This window comes from Corvus cornix, chromosome Z (genome assembly GCF_000738735.6).
Source record: "Corvus cornix cornix isolate S_Up_H32 chromosome Z, ASM73873v5, whole genome shotgun sequence".
Taxonomy (NCBI): Eukaryota; Metazoa; Chordata; class Aves; order Passeriformes; family Corvidae; genus Corvus; species Corvus cornix.
The window spans coordinates 40,616,816-40,639,682 of NC_046357.1; the positions used below are offsets into that span (position 1 = coordinate 40,616,816).

Below are 22,867 nucleotides of genomic sequence, written 5' to 3' on the forward strand. Positions count from 1 at the left end.
CTGAAATGTACACTCTACTGCCAGTTAAAGATTCTGATTAGTGCTGTCAAACAAGCACTTTGCTTTCAAAGTAATGCTGTAATTAAAACCACTGCTAGTGGGCATCTGAAACACAATGGGACTGCTCCTCCGACTGTAACAGAGATGTAGAGAAGTAATTGAACACAGAATTTTGTTCATCTGCAGCTATCGCTACAATATGGATCAAGTAAATCATACATTGGGGGTACATTGTGTGGTTGTGCAGGGAAAGTGAGAGCGTAGCTCAATCCTGACATTTAACTGACACGCAAAAGTGTGTTCTTTTGATTCCTGTTCTCACCAGGTTTTTGCTACAGCCCTTATGGTGATATTAGTAGTCATGGAGCCACAAAATAAGCAGTACTCCTCCTTGGTGATGAGGGTAGGGAAGAAAGGCAGAGGGCCACCTCTTCAAAGTGGTTCTAACTGGTACACTGATAGGTCACAAAATAACTTAATGTTGTATTATACTCTTAATGCTTTTTTTTCTGTTTCTATTCCTCTCTTTTAAATTTACACATAACACTAATAAAAAATAACTCTAAACCTTGCAATATATCCTCCTATTCACCAGCTGTCACCCAGATTTACCCTGCCCATAACTCACCACTAACTTGGTCCAGTCCTTCATCCAGAAGTTGCAAAGCACATAGCTCTGCTATCAGTGTCTATCACCCTTTCTCTTGCCACATCTGAGGACCTCTCACAACACCAGAGCAATGTCTTGTCTTACCCCAAACTACTTCACATCACCAGATAGATTTAGGAAACTGAAGACAAGCTTCCATGCTGTACCAAAAAGGATGAGGTACAGTTTAGGTGGCTTAGTGAAATACCTCCACAGGCAAAACCTTCTATTTCAGTACTGAGAGAGAGACCAGACTTGACCATACAACTCAGTCCTGGGACATCAGGCAAAGCACAATCACAACTGAGACAAGCATTAACATGTCCAACACTAAGGCCAGAGGTATGTCTTCACAATAAAAATGTGTCCAAAAGCAGCATGACTGGGGCTGCCTTGGAAAGAAAGAAAAGCCATGAGCCAATGGGACTCTATACTGACAGGGCACTACCAGTCCAGAACTAAGTTTTCCAGCTTTTCCAATTCTTTAGGTCTGGTTTGCCAAGCTACAAAACCCAGCACCGGAGTTTGAAACTTCCTTAGAGTTGTTTCAATTCCAAAGACTATTGCTTACCCTATGGAAGAATATTTACTAAGTTTTACAGTAAAGAGTTTGTTACTACTATCCCTAGTTTTAGCAATATGTGTCTCAAATCTCTTCAGACTACATCATGGAACTACAACACTGAATCATACTTAGATTGGTTCATTATATTAAAAATTCTTAGTTTAATGGCAATTTCTCTTATAATAGTTCACCAAATTTCAACCTTTCTGACATGATTTCTTCACACCTCTTTTGTAATTAATCCATTTACAAAAATATACAATTTTTGCCTCTTATGCATAGTATAAAGGTACAAGATAGAACTCCAATTTTCTCAGATTTCAGAAACTGTACAGCTTTTGGTTTTATTACAGCATATACACATTTATTCTTCAGCTACTTACAAAAAATAAATCTATCTTTGCATGTCTTTGATCACTCTCCTCCAACCATTCAGTAATTCATCGGTAATTATAACTTAGTATTAGCCTAAAAGTATTGTATTTGTATTGTAGTTGTATTTATCACAGATTATCATGAATCCTGGTTTTAAATTACCAAGAGTCCAATTGCTGACTGGAATGGGGAATCTTCTTGCCAATTAAAGTGACTGATTTAATGTAAAACCTTGCAACATTTCACTTTTTAATTAGGTATATCATTATTAAGTACAAAGAGATTCATCCTCATTTTATTTTCTACCCAGAGAATGAAATACAGTGAAAATTAAACATATACCAGTATAGTGCCAGACCTAGTAACACTTTCAGGATCCCTTTGCAACTACTAATACATCAGCATATGATGTCTTTTATTTCTGCTTCATTCCAAGCACTTACTTGAAAGTCAGGAATATGCTTAAACTTTTTACATCCAAATATCTCTGGGTGCATTGAAAAATATTAAGCCAGTTACCAGTTGAAAAGGAAAAAACAGGATTAATTTGAACAGGAAAACATATGAAAATATAGAGCATCAGCTGACACAAGAGCAGGACTCCCCACACTGCTGTCTGTATGAATCATTTCTCTCCACTAGAACTACTAGTTAAGTAAGGACGTGGCAACCCAAACTTCCAATTCTTACTTAATTCTTACTTGGGTTACAGATGGTAACTACCATAGGAAGTTCCTACCATGGACAACAGACATGAATTTCTGGGACATGGTACCTTCCTGAAGGACAGTTGGCACCTGGGCTAAAGCACCCCTCACTGCACAAAGCAGAAACAGAGGGAGCATTCAGCTTTCTTTTTTCAGGCCAGGTCTGGGAAAGACACTGGCCAGGGACTTTTAAATTACAAAGGAGAATGCTAGAACATGCTTTTGTGAAATCAAACACAAGAGCTAGGAGATAGAGATGATTTGGATTCCTAGAAAATGATTTGATTCCTAGAAAAGGAATTGAAAGAACTGTTCATTGAAAAGAGCTCATCTTACAATTACCTCTCTACATGGGCTAACTCAGGTGAGACAAGAATTTTCTTTATTTTTAACACCTTTTAATGTCTCAGGAGTATTCATATCACACCAAAAGAGCCCTACTTCCAAACACTGAAATTACTGACCCAGCTTGTAAGTGCCGATGAGAAGATCAGATCAGGAGTCTCAGCAACCTGTTGCTGAAATTCCTCCTACCAATCTGATGTGGAGAATCAGGATTTTGCTGTCCATGAGGTCTCAAAACCCCAAATACAGACAAACAGCTTGGAAGGGTAGAATTGCTGCATGGATGAGTCTGAAACAAACCTCAAGTAAATAATTCATTCAGCACATGCTTCTGTATTCCCAGTATTCCTGTATGCCCCTCACTTGATATTCAGACAACCACTGTCTGCTTAATGCAGTCTTCACTCTATATTTTAATTCTACAGGGTTAAAAAAATTGACAAGACGCTAGGCACAATTCAGAAGCAGCAAGAGGTTTCTTGCTGGGCTCATGAATCAGCAGTACAAATCAGTGCAAGCTTTTTTGTAAACACACACAAAAGCATGCTTGCTAAGACAAATGAAAGGCTACTATAAAATAGAAAGATTGACTAGTTTTTTGAAAGAGGTAAGCCAGAACTACTGTTGAAAGCAAGTATGCAAAATTAAGAAGAACAATTTTATAAAGTTAAAAAACTTCATATAGAATCCAAATTAGATACTCATAATTGGCAGGGCAAAAAGGGTTCTTCAAGCATTCATAATAATACTTCTGTTTCCATGGATCCTATAGGAAAGATTCTTCTTGGAAAGAAATAAAACATACATGAGGGAAGCTTGCTTTTTAGGGAAAAGGAGTATACCAGAATCTAAAATTCTAACACACATTAGGTCTTGACTTTCATCCTGAAAGTGACAAAAAATCAAAAACTTTCAAACACACTGGTACATCACATCATGATATGATTAAATTTTATTTTTTTCACATAATTTACTTACTTTGAGTTACACTAAGTTGACAAAAATCTCAAAACAGTAGTCTTAAAATGATGATTTTTCAGATAGGAATGTAACTCAACCCTAGAATATTGCACTGACTTGCCGTGAAGTTCCATCAACAAAGGGATTATCATTATAATATCATTAATAAATTGTTACCACTGTACTGACGTTACATAAAAATTAAAAATAAAAAAATCCCCATTGTGTGCCAAAGAGTTTAGTCTGAAACCAGCTGTAGTAACACTAAACACTCTGATAGTGGCAGATAGCTTCTACACAAGTAAAACAGGAGATTAGGGTCAATATATGGGCATTGACAGTAAAGTCACAAGCTAAGAAAAAAAGGTAACTCAAGGGTTCAATAACAGGAGATCTTCTGAAGATCTTTGCATAACCACAGTGACCTCTCTAGCCCAGAGTATCCAAGTCTGCAATAAACTAGAAGGACCCAGTAAGAAAGTGGCGCCAAAAGTGCACTGTAGTGTCAGGAGAAGGCAGAGAAGTCAAGACTATTATTTACTCCAGTTGGACAAAGTTCCACATATAAAAGGCTACAGAACTGAAAGAATGAAAAGGTACAAAAAATACTGGAGCAAGTAGAGAGGGAAAACACTCAAGAAACACCAGACAAAGAATTCTGCTGTACTTTGGGCTCAAAGTCAGTGCAGAGAAAATCTCAGGCCCATTGAGTGGAATACAGCAATCCAGTCTGGCACAAGGTTAACAAATTAAATCCAAATTTTTTGCAGCAGCAAACATGCATGCTCCAAAATAGGAATATAGCATTAATAATCCAGGAGTTGAATACACAAAATGCATAGAGAAATAAAAAGCATCTTAGAAATTGATTTAATCAGACTCATTAATCTTAGCTTTAAACTAATAAATGTTAATAGGAAGATAGGCCCAGTCCTGCAGACTTTAACCACAGTTACTTGCAATGGTTATGATAGTACTTCTAGCATGGGAGCAGTAGTTTGAAGGCTGGATCCTCAAGTTAGGAACGCTGGTGTTAACTCCTAAATACTACTGGTGGTATACTGTTGGAATATACCCCATAAACCAACCAGATGTCCTTAGAGACCGTGTTAGTTTAGCTTCATTATGCAGACACAGAGTATTTGTAAAGCTTTACAGATAGCTTATCACAAATTTTGCTTCCTGAATTTTACAAAGAAGGCATTGCTGAAGTCCCTTGTGACTGGAAGCAAGAAACAGACTCAGATCCATAGCATCTTACAATGCTATTCATGTTTTAACTACACATTTTCAAATTTTGGAACCAATCACAATCAGTCTGGGGATCCTCACCTTCGGCAAAGCCGAAGTTGCCACATCATTGCAAGGCTGGGCCTCAATCCCATTTAGTGAACTAAAATTGCTACAGGAACTAAAAGAAAATAAAACTTGTGTGTTACAGCTGTGCAATACCACAGTAATGTTAAAACTCTTTAGCGTTTATTTCATAGATGTGCAGCATGGCTCTAACCCATGGGCATTTATGACTGATGCATCTGCATGAAGCTTCTCATGAATGTTGCAAGCTTCTGAACATCTTCTACAGTCACCGCATTATATAAAGAGGCACGGATTCCTCCCACAGACCTGAATTGAGAAGAGGAGAGGAGAAAAGAAAAGAAAAGAACCAGGAAAGTTTTGTATATTCTAAAAAAGACACTTTTAGCAGTCATAGACATTTAAATCTATTCCTACTCTAAAAGGAAAGAATTCACATTTATGTGCATGAGAAGCAATATTTAATTCTTCAAGGCAGGCCTGCAATCTAGAGAAGCTTAGTATTTACTAGTTATGTATAGCTCCAAAGCTGTAGCCCTATACCATCAAAAAACTAATCCCACAAACACTACTGAGCATGGGAAAGAACTCTTGCAACCAGGTAGACAAGCCACCTGAGAGGCTTTGTACACTGATACAGTCTGACCTCAAAAGGTATCTTCTTTGGCATCTGCACAGAGACAGATTTCCAGAAGAAAGAAGAATTAAGGATTAAGCTCTCTGAAGCCCACCACTTCACCTAGCAGCAGAGACACCAGAAATCTCTGATTACAATCTCTAGACTGCTATTCTCAAGTGTTGCCAAACCAGAATGAGGAACAGCTTATGTGTGAGAAAGGCTGGTAAGCCAATGCACAATGCCTGATGCTGTACCACTGTAGTAACAGTTTATTCTGCACAGGACAGAGATTCACTTTACTAATACTTGAGTAATACTTACCGATGTCCTTTCAGAGATATCATGTTAAGTTCCACAGCCTTCTCAAGAAATTTCTTTTCCAGGGCTTCATCGCCCTTGACACTGCCAATGCGGAAAGGGACATTCATTCTGCTTCGGTTCTTTCTCTCCACTGGACATCTGTAAGGGTTGAAAATGTAATGCTTAATCCACTTTGCGCTAAATGTATATTTTCAGCTATGTGCAGTTTGAGAAAGTGAATAATCACACCTGTTTAGAACCAAAGTGAACCCTTCATAATCAAAATTGTGAAATCATTACTTTCTGTGAAAGAAAGCAATCTTCCTTTTTTAACCAAGTATAATAATGGAAGTGGTAAACTGGAGGGCTTATTAACCCTTCTTGACATACTCAAAATTATGCCAGAGAAATGGACAAGAGGCTTGTATACAGACCAAATCAAAGAAAACAAAAAAAAATGGAAAAATAAATAAAGAACAATGTTATTTAGGATAGGTGAGGTAATTAGAGGGAATTTTTACTAAGTCTAAAGCAGTTTCTCCTCTTTATCTTCAAGGACTGACACTTCTCAACTAGTCAAAAGTGCTACCAGAATTACACTCAGCTAAACAGAACTAAAGGAAGTATAAGAACACAGCATAAGAAAATTTTCATGGACATTAGAAACTTCTGTTAGTGATTTCAGTCCATCTTCTAAATTAGTATTACTTGGAATCATGAAGTAGAGAAGAAGTATCGCTAGAACAAATCTTGCATTTCATACATGGCCACAACATTATATGAGATCCATCACAGCTCCTTAATATATCTTAAAATCCCATTTAATCCAAAGTGGAAAACTCAAAATACATGTAATATCTCTTCGTCTATTTTGTGAAGGTGAGAAATGATGGAGGAAGACGAGAAGATTTAAATATCTTTTTTTAGCATTTCTACTTATAAAGGAGATATGAAGCCTTCAGATTCGTATGATTTATTTTTTTCCTGTGATGTAGATTCTCGCAGGCATTCAATACCAATAAGTTTTCATAAACTGCATGTGAATTTCATAGCTATTATTATGCTATTTGGAAAAGAATGGGTACCATTCTTTCCAGTTCCTCTCTTGTTCCTTTGTCCAGATGTCTCCATGATGAAAAAAAGATCCATGATAACATCTGCCTATGCAAATCTTCTACTTCAGTTTCAACCAGGAAAATAATGTTCAAAAGGCCTATGCTTCTAAGCACTCCCATATCTGAATTACTGCAGCCATGCTACAGTTTTTGGAATATCCAGTCGCTACTAGGCAATCTGATGTAATTCAGCTAGTGCACAGACATTGGAAAACAAACTGCAAATGGCACAGAGCACTTTGTGGAAGAAAGGCTCCATTTGCTGAATGGCTTGTCACATGGCTTACTCAGGGATGTATGCCACAGATTTAAGTGCCATGTTACAGCTGGGAAGGCAGCTTCAAATTAAGTCTTCCTTTTAGTTATAGATACAATTAAAAAATTCACAGTCTTAACCATATTGCTTAGGAAGCTGCACACAGCTCAGTTAGTGAAGCTTGTTCTGCTTTCCCAGCTGACTATTTACCATCCCATTTGCATTGCATTTCCCACTCACTGCCTTAGACCAACTTGCCAGATACAGATTTCTGTTTGTCACAAAATGTTTTTTTTCTAGGCTTCATTTGCTTTCTGACGTTTATGAAAAACCCTCAGGATTTCTCTGGAGTAGGACCACAATCCTGATCATGGTGATGCTAAAGGCAAAGCTGTTCTCATTAACTACATGGATAACCAGAATGTATTAAATATTATGATGAAACTTTATCCCTGCCAGTTATGACTGCAGACAGCTTTAATTTAAAATCCAAATTTAATTTGCCCTATCCTAACTTTGACTTGGAAGTAAATGAGATGCCCACACTGTTGCTTTTACACTGAAGGTGAAGGAAAATATATTGCAGTTTCATGGTCAATTAGTAGTCTGAGCTTGGCAAATATTATTACAGTATCAGCTTTTAACTGATATACATAGGTCCTGTGAGCTCAAAAATGTAATGTAAGAGCAACTTTATGTAAAAGTAAGAGGGTTGAATCTGCTTTGGAAAGCCAGCAAAAATAACTAAAGAAAATAAACTGTGCATAAAGTACATAAAGAAAATGTATTCCATTTTGAGATCTGATCTTCCTATTTTATTTCAGAAAGTGTTTCAGAAGTTAGCATAATTAGCTAATAAAAATGCTCTGCTTGACAGAGGAAAAAGCAGAGTCTTTGACTCCTGGACGGTGGTAGGGAAAATACAACGCAAAGTGGTCTCTACAATTTCTTACAGGCAATTTTCTCTGTTTTGGTCTCTATTTCCCCAAAAGATTCAGTAAGCATACAAACCAGAATCTGGGTATCTGGTTTTTTGTATACTCTTCTCCTAGGCTCCTGTTTTATTAAGTTTAGAATATGTTTTTAGTAGGCTTCACTACTGATCTATACAAGGTAAGTTGAAGTAACTTCCCACTGGAATGAAACTTATCCGTGGGCAGTTACCAAGTGAATAGTTTGCACAAATAGGATCTATAGGAGTCCTCAAAAAAAGTGACTTCAACAATACACTGTAATTAAACTCTTGAAAGTTATGAATGTCTGGTTATGTAGCAAATATTGAAACCAAGGGGAAAAGCATAACAACTTACGTATAAAATCCATTAGATTTGTCTATAATATCATAAATCATCTGTGATTTGATTAAACTAAGTTTATCCATAGCTGCAGCTCCACCATTATTCTTTATCCATTCCAGCACCAATCCCATGATATAAATACTGCAAAAGGAAAGAACATTTTTCAGTGAAATTATTCAAACAAGAAAAAAGTAAGTCTTGTCTAATAGTTCACAAAATGTTTCAGCAACAAAATGCCATGTTTGATTTAAGGGCCCTTAAGATTAACAAATCAAAATCTAGACTATTTTACAAGTTAACTCTAAACAGACAATGTTTTCTGCACACAGATGAAACATCCTGAAATTCATATGCCACACATATCTGTTGGACCCTGCTTAATCCTTTGTACCACAGAAGGACACATCCTGCAGGCTTCCTGCAGCCCTGCATGGCTCCCAAAGACATCCCCAGACATGCTGCATGGACTGCCAATTGATTGCCTACACAACTGCCTGTCAGGTCCTGCCTAGGAGGACTACACAACTGCCTAGAAGGAGCCAGATTTAGCAAAAAAATTAATAGCATTCACCCTGTGCAGCTGCCTTAGCAAAAATACAAGAGTAAATCTCAAATACATGTACATTAATATGCCAAAAATTTAACCATATTTTCACAAATGTTAAAAATAAGAACTCTAATCCCATTTCTGTCTACAAAGACCTTTTGCCCACATGAACAGTGAAGTTTGGTGAAACAAATAATGATGCATCACACTTAATTATTCGTTACTTAGTTCTTAGTAGAGATCTGGAAGCCTACTGCCATCACATGGCTTGGGAGCAAGAATTTCAATGCTAGTTACTAAGCGCAACATAAAAAAATCCTTTGCCTTTGTGCTTTTGCTACAAAACTCAGCTTGTTCAAGTTCAGCATTTCCCACGACTACAACAATTTGCATGAAAACCTGCTCCCAAGTTTTAATGGACTATTTCCAACAAGTTCGTTCTTATGAATCCCTTCATTATTGATTCCAAGGGAGGGCTCAGAGAACATTACCCTACAAGTTTCCCTTGTACATATCTAGCAGGAGGCTGTTTTAAATTTTCCTGCTTTTTATTTCTAAGGGGATGCCAGTACCAAATCTTTGAACACTTCAGAAAGGCTGCAGAATAACCAAGGTTACAGGCTGCCATTTGTAGGAAGTACCTTACAGCTCTGAGAGCACGATCCTGCTATGACAGCACACTAACAACTACTCCAGTGTCAAGGATTTAAGAGAAGTGTAGACCATGCCCTTGGCAAATATACAGGGCCGTATTCACCTCTTGCCCTTACTTCCTTGAGCAAGTGAACTCTTAGAAGTCAGCCTTAGAGTCATTCACAAAAACCCAGACAGCTGAAACCTTCTTTTATGTCAATCAAAATAGTATAAGTGCAAAATAATAAGTGCAAAATGCATTTCAGAGCTTGGAAATGAGATTTTCATAGCAAATTCATTGTTAATTTTAGCTGAACAGATTAGGGTCAAAGAGTCAATGGTATTGTGCCATGAGGTTAAAGCCATTAGCATCACCTTAATTTAATTTAACATCCTGCTGAAGTAGCTTTTGCAAATTCAGTTAATATTTCCTGCCTGTTTGCCAGCAAACCATTAACATGTGCAAGGAAGAGAGCAGAGAAAAAGAGAACTAAGAAGCCTTGCCAGTTCCTTAAACTGGAACAGGCAGTTAGAGCCAAGCCAAACAGATGTGCATCCTGCCAATATTTCAGTTTGTTACATTCTGGATTCTGGAGTGTACTCCAATGTGAGTCTGTAGCATGAAGTGAAATCTGGCAGGACAGTGATGAGAAAGAAGAAAGACTGTTAGTTCAACTTTATTTTCAGTTCCCTTAACCTCCTACTACCCTGTTCAGGCTACTGACAGACACTGAGTTACAGTTAAAGCAGCACTTTCTTTTCAGAAGTTCTTTGCAGTGGCTAAAATAAGGCTGCAGAATTTGATTTGTTTTGCTTTTCAAATCAGAGGAACAACACTGTATCCAAGTACTGAGACTAAGTAGAACTTCAGTTTTTCAAATGGAAATAGCTTTGTACTTGGAAAACATGAATGGCTGGATTTAAAACCTGGCATATTCAATTATAAAGTGTCCAAAAACAGTATGTGTGAATTGGCAGTCAGGAAAATAATCAATCATGAAATAGAGGTTTCATCAAGCTCTGGAAAATAAAGACATACATACTGCCTGTGTTACAAAGCTACACTGAGCAGACCAAAATCTGGAAACATTGTATAGTTAATTCCTACCCGGTGTACCCAGCCAACAGGGCAGACAGGCTGCCAGTAAGAATACATAATTGCAGCACTACATACTGTACAGTATGCACACAACTTGGGGAAACGAGTTCTGCACTGTAAAATCTGGTATAAACAAATGTTCTCAAGATTTATGGTTCTGTTGATAAAGATAGCTGCTCCTATGTCATTGCAATAGTACACCCTGCAGTGACAAATCAGCAGATTCAGAGATACTAAATTCAGTAAAATTTGAAGTGATAGTAATGATGGAATTAAGTTATAGGGTTTATATAAAGGAATCACAGAACTTTATTCCTATACACCATTTAATATCTGTCAGAGATCATTAAGCAACCTGACTTTTTAATTCCGGAACATACAAACAAGCTATAAGAGCTGAAACTAAACACCAGTATAAAACTGCATTATCAAATTATCTGAATGAGTAGGAAATCTTTATTTTCAAAGTAATTTTAAAGTTTCTGGGAAAAAGTGATATCTGGACTGAAGATCTTTTTTTTAATAATCATTTCAGAGGACACTGATACAAAAATTCTTCAGGTTAAGAATGGGTAGATACTACTAGCTCAACATGTAAACATCCTAGTAGCAAAGCACCATTTCACTAGTTATCAGAAGCTAGGAGACAGCAATTTAAAAAAGCAATCTGTAGTCGGATCTGCTTCTTGCATAATGAAATTATAAGGTACAAATGACAATTTTATGATTTTGATTGCTAGCAATGATTATAAAGCTAGATCAATTTTATCTTTGGATGCCAAATCAAACACTGAGATGGCAGTCAGAGAATTATGCAAAACTGTACTAGAGAATAAAGCAAAGTAACTACTAAAATGCCTTTAAAAAATTCTTTTACAGTTTCATTTCAAAACTGACAGTAGTGATAGATGTAGCAGGAACACGAAATATTTTAGAAGTTTAAAAGAATGCATATTCTTGTACTATCCTACATTATTTAAAACTTTAATAAAAACAATACTGACCATTTTCCAGTAAAGAAAGTCAGTGGGGATGTGGAGGTTCAAATGCTGAGAGCAACATCAGGAAGAAATTAAATCAAACTGTATTTAGCGATCAAGAAGCAAGTCTAAGTGCCAAATTACCTCCTTGCAATGAGAGACGCATCACCGCTGAATTGACTAGAGCTGTGCTCATGTAAACCAGAACTGCATCCTGAAACTTCTACAATGGAGTTATGACATATAATATTTACTTTGCAAAAGACTACATCCTTTATGGCTGAGTCGCACTAGGCAAAGCAAAGCCTACTTCAGTCACACGGCTGGACACTTGCCATGTTTTCACAGGAATCACGTGAAACACTTCAATGTATCAGTGACTTGAGGGCAAATACACAAGTTTGGAAGCTTTTCTAGGTAAGAGCAGCAGATGGCAGTGCAACAGCTTTCTGAAAAAGGAGTATCACGTAGCAGGGTGAGTTACCTGTAGCATGGTGGAGTGTTATACAAAGAGCTATTTGCTGCCTGTGTTTTGTAATCCAGTACAACAGGGCATTCCTTCAGTGCAAATCCCAGCAAGTCCTCACGTATTATTACAACAGTAACTCCAGCACAGCCAACATTCTTCTGAGCACCAGCAAAAATCACACCAAACTTTAAAAGGAAAAATAAAATAACTTGGCACATGCATTCACTTGTAGGTCTTACAACTGAGTAATACCCCAGGCATACTACTCAGATGAATGGAACAGAGAATGTGTTGAAAATTATCAAGTTGTAGGTCAAAAGAAGAGTTAGGAGGAGTTCTGATTTCAAAGTGCACTTACGGCTACTCAGCTGGGGATTATAATAACAACAAATTTTACAACAGTTTGCTAAATGTTTATTTAATGGCTGCAAATAATTCTCAAGGCAGACTGTTCCAATTTCACACTACTTCAAGCAAATTTACTAAAAACAAATTCCTACACATTTCACAGTATTTTCAACCCATCTGGTATTTCAGAACCATCATCATAAAATCCACCTATTCAAAGAGGCAGATAGGAAAGGCCAAGTTGAAAACATCAACAACTACTCCTTTTTGCTACACACAGGTTAGAAAGGTCAAACGTGCTATTTCACTAGTCAGTAACACTTCTACTCATAGTATACTTTAAAAACATAGTAATTGCCTATGTTCTGCCTCTGTACCATCTATGAAACAGACACCATAATCGTGAGGCATAGGAAGCTTTTATGGAGCTTAAAAGAGGTTACAGATTTTTCATGTAAGAGGCAGGATTAAAAAACTGATTCACAGTACCCTGCTGTAGCCATACACTATCTATAAACTAAATATGATTTAGAAGATATTTATTTTAGCTGTTTTTTTCTTTTTTAGCAGGTATTTTCTTCATTAGGGAAGATCACACAGTAGCTAAATAATCTTGGGTAGCTATTAACATGAACAATTTCAACATAGTTAAGTATGTTTTTATGAGAAAAAGGAAAACAAATAGACACTGAAATCTCAAACCGGAAATTTCAACACTTCTATCCATCATCAGATAGTCAACTAACAAAACATGACTTCCTTAATTTCAGTGCTCAGCTAGAAATGTCTCAGCCAGACATTTCAAAGTGCTTAATTACATGCACTGAAATTTGAAAATGCTTTGTGCGGTCACTATGTCCAGTTCTTTACCTTGGAAACATCCACAGGTTTGGACAGGAAGTTTGAGGACATATCACAAACCAAGACTGCTCCTTTGACATCAGGTACAAAGTCAAATTCCACACCATGAACAGTTTCATTAGCACAATAATACACGTAAGAAGCATCTGGATTAAGATTCCAAGTGCTCGGGTCAGGAATGCCTGGGAGACAAAATAGAAACCCAGAGATCACTGGAGACAAGTAATTTTCTTGGCATGCAATTTTACCTGAACATGAAACTTAAGTGCAAACCAAGAACAATTTTGCCATATAGACTATTAATCATGTTGTTACCAGGAAGATAATGCATCTCCAAAACCAATACACCAGTGCATTCCCAAAACTCTCTGGTGAGCCATCATTAAGTTGCAAAACCTTTTGTTTTCACCCCTTATTCCTCAAGCGATTTTCTTCAAGTTTGCAATTCCAGACTACAAACTACTGCCCTAGGGGTTCAAAACAGCATTTCAGAGGAATTCAGACACTGGGTCCAAGAATCTTCGTGCTGCCTTTGAAACCACAGAAACATCCAAATTCTCACTGGCAAAGTTCTCTAAAGCTCTGCTTCTGTGAAATCTCAGAAGCATTTAAGTCTTGCCCAAGCTGAACAAACACAAGGTTACCTACCTTCCTCCCATTTTAATCTTTGCAACTGATTTACAAAACTAAGATTGCCTCTGTCAACAGGCAATATGCAGGCATGTCCTGACAGCACAGAACAGGTTTGGCATAGAACAAGTAGCTGTTCTTTCTTTTCTCCTCCAGAACCTGATTTGAGGGGGGGTGGGGGGAGGGCAGGAGATGGTGCTATTGCCTCCACCATTATTTACTGTCTCTCCTCTTATCTACAGCTACGAAATGGTGAATTACACTCCCCCAGACTAGAAAGTCATAGGTTCAATTCCTTCCTGTGCCTCAGACAATATACACTTATTTTCCAAGTTAGTGCCCTAGTCACCAGTTAATACACTACCTTACATGGAGATATTCTTTGTCTTTCTTGTTGCCACTCTTTTTTGTTCAAGGGTCGTAATTTGGACCAGAGGGAAGAAAAGTGAGCAAAACTAGCAGGAATAGAAACTAGATCTCATGTATTCCTGTTCCAAGAATTATTTATGTATATTCAGCGACACAGTGGTGGGAAAGAATTTAGGAAACCTTAAAAGCAGATAACAGAATTCAGGTCTCCCATATCCTGGGTCAATGACAAGGTTAAAATCTCACACCTGCTTCTAAATTTTAGAGCAATCTCATTACTGAGTGTATACGGAATTGAAATACCTCCCAATATCCCTGTGAATAGCTCAAGAACTCACTTAAATATTAAGAAATTGAGAGAGCCCAGACCATTTACCTTCTTAGACACTTGTTTCTTGCCACTTATTTTCTGGGATCTGCTTGGCCCCATTTCACAATTTTTTTCTGGTGGAGACTGTTAAGCCCTTTAACAAATCTCCCAGCGATGAACAAGGAGAGATGTGGCAGACAATCTTTTGAGTGCTGGACAGTCAACTCTAGTTAACATTCAACAGCCCAATAGCTATGCTGGATCAATTTTTAGAGCAAGTAAGAAGCTAAGCATTCCACATGGACAGATGCAGTCATCAACTTACTTGTATAGGTTCCTAGTTTGGGATGAACAATATTCACTTTGGCATACTTCTCTGCTTCTTTAGCTGCTTTTGCCGACCAGCCTCCAGTAACCACATAATCTGCCTGTCTTCCCTCCTTTAAACCAATAAGGTTAAGCGGGACTGCACTGAACTGACCAGATCCACCTCCTTGAAGGAAAATAACTTTGTAGTTGTCTGGTATATTTCTGCATAAAAGAAATAACCATTTATATTATTCCCAGGTGACACAGGATGCATACAACTTGGTATTATGCATTTAACAGTGACTGAGGAAGAACTCTGTCATTTTAGAAGACTCTGCTTAGAGCTTAGATCAAGTCCCATTAACTTACCTCAGCAATGATCTTGAGAAATAACTTAAATATGTAAGAGTAAATGCTATAAATTTTAGTGATGAAAATTGGCTGAAAAAAGCTTTCCATCCCCAACCCTGGCATTGCATTAAGCAAACTCACTCCTGAGTCATTCCTTGAGTACCCACAAACTTGAAAGATAATCCGTCACAATTAATGCTGACTTTTAATTTTACCAATTGCTAGCTTCGTTACTTTTCTGTCAGGCTAAGAACATCACACCAAAGCGCTTACAGTAGCACTCGGCTGTGAGATCCTTCAGTTTGAAAGTGCAACAGTACAGTAAAGTATATGTGCAGAGCAAGTGCAGTAAAGAGTTACTCATACAATCACAAAAAATTATGCATTCAAATTATTCATTAAAATCCCTTTCTCAATGACTCTGGCTGTGACTGACAGTCAACTGCTTATGTTAAATAACCAATATCATTAACTACTATGAGTAATTCTAATCCACATATATTTATTTCAAATTTTAAAAAATTCTACAAATTGGAAAAGGGTTCTTGATCAGTGATTGTAACAATGATCCACAGAGCTTTTGTTAATAAAATAGGACTTATGAGCAATGTATACCACTATATCACATTTATACCACTAGACAATTGATTTTTATTGTTTGCACTTATTTCTTTTAGTTCATGTCACGTTCATGAATTCTGTGAAGGTGACAAAAATCAAAATTTAAAAAAAAAACTCAGCTAGACATATAAAAAACATCTTAACCTAATAAGAATCCTTCGTCACATTCAAAAATATAAGCATCAAACAGAAGATCAGTATCTTCCCCAAGGTTATTACTCTGTCATACACAGTACACATGCATGAAAAACACCACCAAAAAGGAGCTTTCAAGGAAAGATCTCCACATTAGACACTATTGATGCAACTAGCACAAGCATAACATAAAAATAAGCAGAAAGTAATTCACTTACAGCAATTCACGCATGAGATTTTCAGTTGTATTTAAAATTTTTGTGAAATCTGAGGAACGATGGCTCATTTCTTTGGTGGAATAGAGAGAAAAAATAACATGAAACACGATGGTAATAAATGAATTTGATTTTAAAACAGTGTTAAGCTTTAAACCTTTTACACTACAGACCCAAAATGCCTGAAGCTTGTCATTCCCAGTTCCTACTCCTCTTTAAGTACATAAATACTCCTAAATACCCACAGAAGACTTATACCTGCAGTCTTGTCCAAACACAGGCAAATTCTGTTCATTGACAGTTGGCACCCACATGACCTTACTATGGCCAGGAACAACCACATTTGCGGGTAAAAAAAATACTCTCTAGAAAGGTTTAATTTTTCCTCACGCTAAGAGCCTTCTCTGCTGCTAATGCTGTAACAAGTGTATAATAAAGTACAGGAGTTTGTTTTGTTCTCTTATCTTTAGCAAGGCTTCTTCACACAGTAAAGCTAATTAAACATTAAGGACACTCACACAGTAATTCCTTTTAAATCCAAAGGCTGTCTTCCACGTGTAAGTGTACAATTTAAACATTAATCTGAATTGCGCAGAGACAGCTGCACGTTCTACTTTTAGCAACTAATCAGTTTCATAGACTAATAAAATGCTCACCATCTTGATGCATAAATCTTTTGTGCAACTGGGGCTGAAAAGCCAGTCAGCTACCCATATGGCACAGAAGACACTTCCTGCCTCATGGCAGGACAGCACTGCCTCCCTAATGGGAAGGATGCTATACATCTATATGGTATCTATATACACCTATACAGACACACAGGTCTGTTAGAAATGGAGCCAAAATACCAAGATCAGAAAGTCTTATTAAACAATCCAGTTAAACACTGAAATCATGAAAAAAATGGAATTTTTTAAGTCTTACCAAGAACACTTATACCAAGTCCTTTGTAGTCCACCAATTCTTTCTGTGCTTCTAATAATACCTAAAAAAAAAAAAAATCCAGAAATAAATTAAGGGAATTTTTCATTATCTGGAGTCTCTGATGCATTATGCCTATACCAGCTATTCCATATTGCAATAACCTGACACTTGTCAAGTAAGATTAACAAAAGCATAGTCACCAATACAATTTTGTTGTACCTAGAAGCTTAAGGCTTTTCATAAGACTGCAAACTTAAATCATATGCTTGTTGTGGACACCATGTTTAAGTTATTATTTCAAATGTTACATTTCCAAATTTCTCAACAATTTCTAGGAGTTGAATGAACTCTTAACCTTTACAGAACATCTAACGTTTGTGTATGTATTCTTTCTAAGCAAGCATCCCAAATACCCACTCCCACCACTCCACCCTGTGTCCTTTCTCTTGACTTGTGCAAATAGGACAATCAAAGTATTGAACAAAACATAAGAGAAAGATCAGTTTGGGGAATTGGATACCTTAAACTGAGCCAACATGACAATGACGGGTTTCACAGAAAGAAGTCCCATAGTTTTTGAAGATGAGCCTTTATCTTACTGAGAGTTAGGAAAGAAATTAAGCAAAATTTTGAGGCAACCAAAAATAAAAGTCGTAGCCAAGTAGTGCTTCAGCCATCGTTTTTTTTCTACCTTCTCCCATAGCCCTTGAGTATCAAAAAAGTAGAATGAGATTCGAACCACTGGATCAGCAGCTTCTGATTTTGCTAACTTCTTGTCTGAGAGCCAGAACACTCTTGGCTGCTCCTAAAGAAAGCAGGAGAAGGGGAAGCCCCAGTAGAACAGCCACTAAAACAAATGCTGCATGCATGCACCGTAGGACCTGACAAGAAACTGCACACTGGGCAATTTCAGGAATAAGAAATCTACCTTGCTGACAGGGTGTCTGCATGGCCTGTCAACTGTAACAGCTGGGTACCAAAAGGTCAACTAAAAGATTGTGAAGTTCTAACCCCATTTTACAAGGAAATGTATCCCATGCCAGAGAAGGAAGGGGAAAAAAGCAAGGGAGAACACACAGACTATTAGAGTAGTGCTTGCTAAACTGCTTGATAAAATCCAATTTTGTTAGTAATATTCTTCATCTGAAAATCTGCACATGCCCGACAGTAGACATCTACGACACCCATTATAATCTATGAATTACTCCATCTTCTTTCTTCACTGAGTCTGAGTGCATTATAGGCAGCATCAGCCCACAATCAAAAGGAACAAACCATCGAGATAATACAGCAGTCCACACAAGAGCACTGCATTTTCAAGAGGGGAAACAGATTAATAATACAGAGTTCAGCTGTGCCCACCTGCACTCCTCAAATCTTAAATCCAGTTCTTAGCAGTCTCTGTCAGAGAGCTGGGTACTGAGGCAGTGCCTGTGAGAGACCCTTTTCGCATCTAGGGCTCAACACAGAACAACAAATTTCTTTGCAACCTTATCCACAAAGGACATTTCCTCAAGAAAAGAGATGGGAGGGGAAAGAAACCCAAATAAAAATAAGAAATCAGTTTATTTAACGAAATTTTTAAAATACGTAATGCATAAAATAACGAAAAATACTATAAGGGAAACTAAGAAAACGAAAAAAAAAAAAAAAATTCCACAGTAGATAACCTTTAAACTGAAAGTCGGGTATGTACAGTGGGCAGAAACCACCCCTCTCCATATGTAACTGGATAATCCATGGCTGCTGATGCAACTTTCCAGAGGGTTGAGTGTACACTGCATTCACTATAACTTCTTATAAAAAGGCATCTCAGGGAATTACTACGCTATCTATCAGCTGACAAATCTCACACTCCACACAGCTATCCCTGCGCAGTTAGGTCCTACTTCCCATCCCAAAACTAACGATATAGCTGTTGCTGCCATATCATCCAGCAGAGGAAAAAAAATTCCAAAAACCTAGAGAGTATTCCATGAACCACACTCGAGTTCCTTTCCAAAAGTCCAAGCTTATCAGGGCAGTTCGTTGGAGAAGGGAAGAAGACACGACGTTTCAGCGCTGTGCGGGTAAAGTCCTGTAATTACTATTTACTAGAGCTTCCCCAACCCTCGCTTTGCAGCCGGAATCCCGCGGGGAGCCGAGGGGACGAAGACACCCAGCCCCGCCGTGCCCCAGCCCGGGCCCTACTCACGGAGCGCGGCAGCTTCGCCGGCCCGGCGCCGAAGTTCGCAACCTGCCGCCCGCCCTCCATCGCCATCACAACACCGCAGACCGCCCTGCTTCGGCTGCGGCCGCGCCACCGGCCCCGCTGCTATAAACCCGAGGTCGCCGGGGCCCGGCACCTCCCACCCCTGTCCCGGCTGCCCATTGGCAGCGCGGCCGCGGGGAGGGCGGTGTGAGGGGCGGGGAGGCCGGGGCCGGGGCCGGGGCGTCCCTGTCTGGCCGCGGCCCTGGCGCTCCGTGGGGTCCCCACCCCCGCGGGCCCTGCGCGGGGAACGCAGCGAGCCCTGGCGGGTACAGCGTACTCAGGCCGCCGGTGGGTGGGCGTGCGGGCAGACACACACACTCACAGACGGTGATCGCATGTCCTACTGTAATTTTCTGTCTGTGCTTTTCCCCACATGGGTGCTGCAGCAGAGCTGGGACGTTTGTTCTAAAAGCAGTCTGCGTGAATGCGTGAGAAATTAAAAGTAGCGACCCACAGTTACAGTGAGTTTTAGGAGATCCTTCATATTTCATATGAAATGTCAAGAGGCAACGGGCCTCATCAGAAACTGATGCACAGGATGTTCCACCTGAATACGAGAAAGAACTGTGCAAGTGACCATGCACTAGAACACGTTGCCCTGAGAGGTTGTGGAGTTTCCCTCGCTGGAGACACGTAAGAACCACCCAGGTGCAATCCTGTGCCATGTATTCTAGTATGTCCCTGATAAAGCTGGAAGTTGGAGCAGATCACCCGCTGTATCCAACCTGACCGTTTCCGGTGATTCTGTGATTCATCTTGAAAGAGGTGGGTTTACAGTACGCAGATGTTCTCATATTTTGTGTGAAATACTTACCTCGTAGAGGAGGAGGATCCCTGCCTTCTCTAAGCCAAGAAATGCCTGCATGTTGTGCAGTTTCCCCAAAAAGTCTGTTGCAGGCAAATTGCTATTTGAGAGCTGTGATACTTGATCAGCTTCACATAAGGGATAGCACAGCTTGGACTTGCCTTGAGGTTTGCCAAATCCTAGGCTAACATCAGTGAATACTAAAGCATTCCTTCCACAGATACCTTGGCTCATTGAAAACACAGCAGTAGTACAATGAAATTGTTGTAACTGAGGGAAAGAGACTTTAGCTCATTCAATTTTCTCTGATTGTTTTAGGGAGAGACATTCTGCCCAAGTCAGTTTCCAGAAGTTATTTTTAAAGGTAGTAGCAGTAAATCAATTTTGACAAAACAAGCCATGAAGTATGACTGAAAACAGTTGGGCATCAGAGTTCCATAATTTCCAAGTATCTTGCACAAGATTCACAATTCTCATATGTAGCTGTATAAAGCACAGCTCTTGAACACATTAGATTGCCTGGTGTTTCCTGTAACGCTGGCCCTATGTTAGTCTCATGGGTATTCACCAATCATCAATGATGAAACTGAAATGTTTACCAACATTAATCATCTGTATAGAAATCTGCATTTTTTTAAGAAATGAAAGCATCAATGTCCATTATACTGAGATGTGAATACTGAGATGTATATAAAACACCATTTTTCATTACCAATTATTTCACTGAAGAAATACCGACTACTTGAATTTGTTCCTTTTCCTGTCAAGCCAGGGGATACCTGGAACAACAAAAAGAATTTACAGACCACAGCTTGATCTGGTATTTAGTTAAAAGATTTTCATCTTAAGGAAGTTATTTTGTTAAAAGAATTGTAAACAGAGAGAGTGGTGGTAGAGCAAAGATAACTTTCATTTCAATAATAGCTATAGCTTAAGAAAAATCTACCAAACTTGCTTTCAGACACCAGAAACCTCCTCAGTTCTTAAGAGATAACAGCAAACTTCACAGACCTCACAGGCTGGATACATTATCTTCAAAACACCAAGGTATTTTTAAAGTATGTCTCACACCACAACACCCAGAAAAACTACATTATTTCTGGTTAGAAAAATTAGTTATAATTAAATAGAAACATCTACTGAAATGATTAATAATAACACAGATGTGACTAAAATTTAATTATTTTTACTAGTGTCTCAAATAGACATAAGATCAAAAGATACAGGCTTGTCATATGGTCTTTCCAGTACTAAATCCAAACCACCTATATAGGCCCAGGGAAGCAACTTCAAACTCACGTCTGCTAGGTAAATGGTATCCAAGGTAGTAAGGGTAGTGGAAGCAGTCAGACATAGTATACGTTGGGGGTTCAGGTCAGGAAGCCTGGCGACTACTACAGAAGTCCTTCAACATCCAAGCAGGATCAGTCTTGAATTGTAATTGTGTGGCACAAACCACAAGGGAAATTAAACCTTTGGACTTAAAAATGTAATTCAAATGCTAGCACAAAGAGCTAGAACACAGAAACTAGGCAAGCTAGTGTTTGTATCAGCTCAGAGCACAGGGTGTAAATACCAGGTATTGGAGCTTTCAGTTCACAGAAATCCCATCCTGGCCAGAAGGGTCAAAAGTAGCAGCTTGCACGAGATCAGAGGACAACTCTGCTGGAAGCCTTGGCACCCAGAAGCTTTAGAAAATCGTCTTCCTACTGTGCATTGATGGGAAGTATATAAAATTGATAAGGAGGTATAAACCAGAAATTTTTGCTGTGGAGAAGGGATTATTATGCTTTTGCAGATAGAAAGAATAAGGAGAAATAGTATAGGTCACATTACAGTTTTGTTTCTGTTGGATTGAGATTTCTCTGTTCTAGTATTTTGCTTGCAGCAATTATGATTTAGTATTTTAATTACATCAAAAACCATGAATTCCATCGCAGAATCATACCAATATTCATAGTCACCCAATATAAGCTTTCAAAACCATGATTTCCAGGAATGCTTCTACTTCTACAATTTGACAGAGAATTTGACCCTTCAAGTGCCACAAATCAATCCCTGCAGATGAACATGGATTTGCATAATTAACACAAAAGCAGAGAGCGCCATATTTACTATGATGAATAACTGGACAAAACAAGACAGATTTAAAAAAAAAAACCTCAGAAAAAATGTAAATAAAGTTTCAGAGCTTTCTGTAAACTTTTATTAGGTTCATCATGACTTCATGTTATGCTGGACAAAACCTTGATGGACTACTGCTGGAAAAGAGTCAGCTCACTCAAGGAGAGCAAGTGTACATGAGTTCTCTGTCTGGTACCACAGCTGACAAACTGACGTCATTATTAAAAGACAAATAATGCTGACTACATAGCAACCTGGCAAGCCTTTCAGGAGGCAACTGGGATGTCTGGTCCAACAAACTAGTGAGATGAGCAAATTTTGGTGAAATAATACACACTGGTGGTTCAAACAAGGGTTTGGGGCTCTTTTGTTTTTTGGAG

At 38.4% G+C, this 22,867-nt stretch overlaps 1 protein-coding gene across 1 annotated transcript; it reads right to left on the reverse strand.

Moving 5' to 3' along the window:
* Positions 1-3,566: 3,566 nt before the first annotated feature.
* On the reverse strand, positions 3,567-19,606 carry PSAT1 (phosphoserine aminotransferase 1). The gene is made up of 9 exons (XM_039567239.1): positions 19,502-19,606; positions 17,308-17,368; positions 16,387-16,456; positions 15,078-15,283; positions 13,453-13,625; positions 12,250-12,419; positions 8,519-8,647; positions 5,859-5,996; positions 3,567-5,227 (listed from the first exon to the last, which is right to left on the reverse strand). Exons 1-9 carry the CDS (start codon positions 19,565-19,567, stop codon positions 5,122-5,124), a joined length of 1,119 nt encoding a protein of 372 aa, XP_039423173.1. The 5' UTR covers positions 19,568-19,606; the 3' UTR covers positions 3,567-5,121.
* Between the last annotated feature and the right edge of the window lie 3,261 nt (positions 19,607-22,867).

Excerpts from the sequence above, each read along its gene's own strand:
- PSAT1 (XM_039567239.1), bottom strand. The coding sequence starts at position 19,567 with ATGGCGATGGAGGGCGGGCGGCAGGTTGCGAACTTCGGCGCCGGGCCG. Across the intron at positions 16,457-17,307 it reads ACTTGGTATAAGTGTTCTTG|AAATGAGCCATCGTTCCTCA; the intron begins GTAAGACTTAAA and ends ATTCCACCAAAG. Across the intron at positions 8,648-12,249 it reads AACACTCCACCATGCTACAG|TATTTATATCATGGGATTGG; the intron begins GTAACTCACCCT and ends TTCCTTTTGCAG.